At 45.8% G+C, this 6,485-nt stretch overlaps 1 protein-coding gene across 1 annotated transcript in view; it reads right to left on the bottom strand.

Moving 5' to 3' along the window:
• Nucleotides 1-245: 245 nt before the first annotated feature.
• The window catches only part of LOC130122679 (inactive tyrosine-protein kinase 7-like), a 115,440-nt gene continuing 109,200 nt past the window's right edge, over nucleotides 246-6,485 (bottom strand). The window contains exons 16-20 of the mRNA XM_056291648.1: nucleotides 4,154-4,386; nucleotides 3,958-4,038; nucleotides 3,349-3,500; nucleotides 2,971-3,149; nucleotides 246-2,261 (exon numbers count right to left, since the gene is read on the bottom strand). Coding sequence (XP_056147623.1) covers nucleotides 2,101-2,261; nucleotides 2,971-3,149; nucleotides 3,349-3,500; nucleotides 3,958-4,038; nucleotides 4,154-4,386 — 806 coding nt within the window. The 3' untranslated portion in view covers nucleotides 246-2,100. The remainder of the gene's footprint in view (nucleotides 2,262-2,970; nucleotides 3,150-3,348; nucleotides 3,501-3,957; nucleotides 4,039-4,153; nucleotides 4,387-6,485) is intronic.

The following is a 6,485-nucleotide window of genomic DNA, read 5'->3' as shown; positions in this document are numbered from 1 at the left end:
TGTGTCCCTGAAGGGAAACTGTCGTGCAGCTATAAAAGCTATGTGACGTTATATTGATCTTTCAACAAGTTATCAAACTTACCGCTTGCCGAGTGTCTCCGGAATGACTTTTAAAATGTTGTACAGTAGATGTTGAGCACCCTCTAGAGGAAAACAACATAACTACTTGAATGATCAGCAACAACGCAAAGAACGGTGTGAACTGTACAGATACATTATCAGGAATTAGATATGATACATTAGGTAAAAACACTTTTGAACCTTTATTGACAGCAGCATGTATATAATTGGGATTAATGTGAACATTTGCTGAAGCAGATTTAAAAAAAAAAAGAGGCCTTGTGTCAGTGCCTAGCATTGATAAGAAAACAAAAACTTTACAGTAAAAACAATATATGAACATTATAAAAACAAAAAGGCCATTGCATTTGATTAGATAGTGTAAAAAAGAGGGGAAACGGTTTAGATAATCCTTCATTTACCAGGCACTTATATGTTTACCAGTGACCACTGGTCACTTGTTTTTGACCTCCCTTGTAGTTTCTGTTCATATATTCAACAAGTTACCACACTGAATGCCCACTGGGATGGAACGAGACTGAATACATAGCATACCTACTTTAAGTGATCAGAGTACCTTTTCTAGTATAAACTCAATAAAAAAAGACAGGACCTTCATCATAAATAAACAGGCACCTGCATGTCCTTCTACACAACATGATAGAGAAAGAGAGATATTTTATGTGATGTTAGTGCATGGCTTCTACGTTATTTACAAATTGCCTGGTGGGAGGGTCCACTTTGCAATGTTGCACAAACTAATTGGACCCCACATAGTGTTGAAAAAAAATCTGCGATTGGACCTTTGAAGAAACCATGCTGCCGGTTAGCAACAGTGATAGGCAGCATTCCTGCAAGGGTGACATCAAGGTGCTCTGAACATGTTCACCTGGTATATCGGGTAATGCTACTCTTAGGCAGTGACCAATAAGCACCTCAAAAGTTAATATGAGAACAGGGCACACACACATTAAACACATACAAAGCTCACACTGGCATGAATCTCATACACTCTATGTATTCCATGGCTATGAACTTTCCACATCATTTTTCCTCTAATGTGTAACCTTAACACAGACGAAACGCTCCAAGAGCTCTCCCAGTCACAAAACACAAGTGTAACAGACGACAAACCTTTGTGCACGCTCCTCTCCAACTGTTGCTTAACCGGTACCCTGATATCTGCCTCTTTGAACATCAATGTGCTATAGTAACAGCTCAGTGGCATAGACACAGTGGAGGCTGTGAATTCAAGATGGAACTTAGCTAGAGCGTGCAGATTCAGATGGTGCAGCCAGCACACAGTGCCCCCTGATGGAAAGACTGTTTTAGTGACCTCCTCCAGGATTGTGTTGGGGATGTTGGGGAGTAGCTGGTGGGATGTTCAGTTGAAACGGTCTCACTTGACACACGATGACAATGGTCCAATGAAGTCTTGTGAAAAGCCACCATCTTCCCCCAACTTTTTCTCCATGATGTCAGAAAACACATCTGGGAGGTGACAGAGCAGCAATTCTAGACTTCAGAGGGTCTTCATAAGCGTCGAAAAAATGTTTGGCTGTTGCTCTGAGCTGATGGGAGCACTATATCTAAACACCCCTATGTTGCAGCCCAGGGGTCCAGGTGAATGGGTGGGATAGAGGCACTGAGGATTTTCAGGCTCCAAAGAGGACAGTGTCTCTGGGACAGACTGGCCCTTAGAGAGGGCTACAAGCAGGCAGGCAGGGCCACAGTGGAACCACAGAGGGGGACTTGAAGGGAGGGTCATCCATGCTGCGGTTAAGGCAAATGTAAACTCCTGGGGCTGCTCACAAGAAGCCATTCACACAGACACTGGTGCTTTTCCACTGGTATAGCAAAAGTTTTTTCATCTTATCCACACACTTACATTTTGAAATACACAGAAAAGTGTTTCCTCCTCGACCCGCTTCCCTGAAATGTGTGAGACTAAATAATCCAGCATTTTGTCTTTATTTTATGGGGGTCAATATAAAGTGCCCCCCCCCCACGTTATGGGTCTCTTGTTTTTTTTTTTTTTTTTTAGACTTTGCTGTCAGAGGGCAGCTCTCCTAGGGCACGGACAATCTCAGAGAAGGAGGGTCGTTCTTTGAGACTGGGTGCCCAGCAGCGGACCATGAGCTTGTAGACTTTGGAAGGGCATCCGTCTGGAACAGGCAGTTTCAGCTTCCCTGTCTGCAGGCCTGAGGGTGAGGAACCAAGCAGGAGGTTAAAAATCACTGAAAAATGGCTGAAGCATGGGTTAAGTCAATATGCAAATTACTAAGCGCACCTCTGATAGAGGTCGTAATGTTTAACTACACTGCTGACTGACAAATAACTAAGTTAAATAGGGATTTGATAGTGCGGTTTTGTTGTTATTTTTTCTACAGGAATTCAGCTTTATTGGACCAGGACTTCCGTTCTTTTTTGGGGGGGGCTCCCCCCCTTTTCTCCCCAGTGGTATTTGGCCATTAACCCTATTTTCCGAGCTGTCCCGGTATGATCGACAGAGGGACCTCCACCCCCTCTGCCGATCCAGGGAGGGCTGCAGACTACCCCATGCCTCCTCCGGTACATGTGGAGTCGCCAGCCACTTTTTTTCACCTGACAGTGAGGAGTTAAGCCAGGCGGACGCAGCGCATGGGAGGATCACGCTATTCCCCCCAGTTCCCCCTCCCCCCCGAACAGACACCCCGACCGACCAGAGGAGGTGCTAGTGCAGCAACCAGGAGACGCACCCACATCTGGCTTTCCACCCGTAGACACAGCCAATGTTGTTAGGCAACGGAATAGACTGCTATGCCACCCAGATGCCCCTTTCGTTCATTTTTAAAAGGGGAAAACAACACTTTCCTTTGTTTTTAACTGTCCCTGATCAGACCTGTGATGAAATCCGAGTTTCACACTGACCTTCCAGCACCTCGTCATCGCTGAGTTTGTTGTACGGCATTTCTCCATGGCTGAAAACCTCCCACATAAGCACTCCAAAGGCCCACACATCCGATTTGGTGGAGAAGTCATCCTCAAACACAGACTCCGCCGGGAGCCAGCGCAGGGGAATCCACGCCTGTCTGTAGTGGTAGTACTCACTGCATAGTTGCACCGAAGCACGACAGCAAGATGGACAGAAAGACATACAAAATCAGCCAACTAAGCAGTACTGTAGTGGGCACACTAACAGTGTGATTTAATACTTTCTTACACAGACCATAACCAGGACATATTCTTTTGCAGCAATTAAAACAATTTAGGTTTTGATTCTCGTGAGTAAATTCCTGCCCAGGTGACCTGTTATAGACGTCTTTGCTGAGGCTGAGTGCGGACACCTTCACGTGGCGCTGCCCGTTGATCAGGCAGTTTCGGGTAGCGAGGTCTTTGTGAACAAAGCGGTGGTTGGAGAGGTGCTCCATCCCATGAGCCACTTGGGCACAGATGGAGATCTGAGGAGAGAGGAGAGATTTGAACGACTCCACAAGTCAACAGCACTGCCAATATTAACACTGCAAAAGTCAAATACTTGCACAACAGATCTCGACAGGATATACATGTGGATGAGTGAGTAAACAACCGTAAACAACGGAAGATTGCTGGGACCACAACTGCAAATTTGCATGGTGGTATAGCAAACACAGCTCCCTCATATCCCCTCCAACACAATTTTCCATTTCTGTTTTTTATTTATCCACTTTTAAAGCCAGTAATATTAGGGGACTGCTTGATGCTATGGGGAAAAAAAGGGGGGATACCGGCCAATGCCAGTTTTCGCTGTGTACTCGCAGAAGGTGGAATGACAAAGCTGAGCCAAAATAAGTTTACAAAAGGAGGACAAGGACTAAGGAACTAAATATTAGATTTGGCTAAACAATCCCACACAAAACACACGGGACACAAACATACTTTGGTCTTGGTGCTGATTGGCTGAGGCTTGATTTTCTCATCGTTGCTCTTGGAAATTCTGAGGAACTGCTTTACGTCTCCCTAATTTCAAACACACAAATAAATTAAAAGAATTAATAAGAAAAAATATGTAAAAAAACAATAGTTTCGATCCTGTGTGTGTGTGTGTGTGTGTGTACATGCTGTGTATGTTTACCAGGTCATTGTACTCTAGGATCATGTAGTGGGGCTCTGCCTCTCTGCACAGACCCAGCAGTCGCACAACATTGACGTGGTTAAGCTTGGCGAACATTTCGGCCTCGCGGCGGAAGTCAAGCTGCAGCTGCTCATCTCTGGTCTGGAGGCTCTTCACCAGCACCACCGTCTCCTCCACCCCCTCCTCAATCCCCTTGGCCTTGGCCAGCAGCACCTCGCCAAACTCCCCTTTACCTGTTCAATGTAAAACAACCCAGAGGGCCAACGTCAGGGCAGATTCTTAGTAGAATAACATTTGTTTTCCAATACAAAAGCCCTGACGATAGCAGACAGCTGGAGCCATTGTGATATATTAAGAAGTCACAGTTACTGAGGTACAATGTCTTCCCCCAGAAATTTGACCAACCCTGACAGTTTTTGGATTATGCCATATTAAACCAATGAAGTGGGGGGGACATTTTTTTTCTAATGGGCATTCGGGTAGCATAGGGGATCGCCGGTTCGAATCCCCGTGTTACCTCCGGCTTTGTCGTGCGTCCCTACAGACACAATTGGCTGTGTCTGTGGGTGGGAAGCTGGATGTGGCCCTGGTTGCTGCACTAGTGCCTCCTCTGGTCAGTTAAGGCACCTGTTCAGGGGGGAGGGGGAACTGGGGGGCGGGGGGTAGCGTGATCCTCCCACACGCTACGTCCCCCTGGTGAAACTCCTCACTGTCAGGTGAGAAGAGGAGGCACGTGGTAGTCTGCAGCCCTCCCCGGATCGGCAGAGGGGGTGGACCTTGGAAGAGTGGTGTAGTTGGCCAAGTACAATTGGTGGGGAAAAGGGAAAATTTAAAAAAACATTTCTTTTACTTGGATGTGCAGCAGCCTGGGGGAAATAATGTAGGCTTGGTTCATTGAGTATAAAATGTAACAAGCGAAGGTCAAAATCTAGTATATGGCTGAACTGTGTATGGTCAATGCTCAAAATTGTGGCCAATTTGTTACAGGGATCGTCAGTGGTAGTGTCTATAATGTGAATTCCTGGATATTAAATGTGTACCTGCAGTTTCCTGTAGTGGTCCAAAATCACATGACATGGTTAAATAAGGTCAGAAATGCAGCTGCAAGACCAATACTTTCCACTCATATCTTGGGATGTTTGATTTGAAAGAGAACTTAATTTAATTTTGAGTGTACCTATTCTAATTATCTGTTAACGCCCCCTCCTCTTTCATCTGTTTCTATCTGCGGATGCCTCTCGTTTTTCTAAAACTCACTCTGTACTGACAGGCGAATTCACAAAGAATGGGCTGCAGCCACTGATAGCACCATGAGTTGTACATCACTTGCAACCGCTAGCTGTCCCGTCTCAAGGTCCGATTCACAAAAAATATTACAGCGCAAACACGCCCATAATGTTTTGCAGCTGAGTGCAATTTGCCCTTGTTTTGTGTCTAATTGCAATTATCTATGTAGCAAAGTATAAATGGTGGCTTTGCACCAAGAACACAGTAGACAGGTCCAGTATCATCCTTGATGTCATCAAGTGTAGCAAGAATTGTTAGACCTAGCAACCTGTATCTGTGAATGATTTCGGTCCCAGTTAAGTGATATAGCACTGAGGCGCTATTTGCTTGCCATTGCAGTTAGGGGTGCACTTATCCTTTGCGGATGCTCTGAGAATTACACGGTTTCTCTTTGTCTTATTTGTGCAGGTGTAGCGGCTGCAAAAGCTGTGCAATTCTTCTGTGAAATCGCCAGTGAGTGTTTTGTCTGTGATCGTTATTTGGGGTGCTTTATTGTGCGCCCTGCCTTATAGCGCTCAGCCAACCAATCGTGTAACTTCAGTGACATCGTTGGTCACCTGATCCAGCGGCCCAATCGTGTCAAGCGGATCACTGTCAGTCAAGGACATCTGCGTTTGTACGGCTGGCCGGTCCAGCCAAAAATATGTTATTCCGTAGTTAATGGTGTTCAAATTACTACTACTACTACTTCTGGCTGCTCCCGTTCGGGGTCGCCACAGCGGATCATCCGTTTCCATCTCTTCCTGTCCTCTGCATCTTCCTTTGTCACACTAACCACCTGAATGTCCTCCCTCACCACATCCATAAACCTCCTCTTTGGCCTTCCTCTTTTCCTCTTGCCTGGCAGCTCCATATTCAGCATCCTTCTCCCAATATACCCAGCGTCTCTCTTCCATACATGTCCAAACCATCTCACTCTGGCCTCTCTTGCTTTGTCTCCAAACTGTCCAAGCTGAGCTGTCCCTGTAATATACTTGTTCCTAATCCTGTCCTCCTTCGTCACTCCCAATGAAGATCTTCGCATCTTCAACTCTGCCACTTCCAG

This window comes from Lampris incognitus, chromosome 13, assembly GCF_029633865.1.
Source record: "Lampris incognitus isolate fLamInc1 chromosome 13, fLamInc1.hap2, whole genome shotgun sequence".
Classification (NCBI taxonomy): Eukaryota; Metazoa; Chordata; class Actinopteri; order Lampriformes; family Lampridae; genus Lampris; species Lampris incognitus.
The sequence above is the reverse complement of the archived record's forward strand: the minus strand, read 5'-3'. Positions and strand labels throughout refer to the sequence as shown.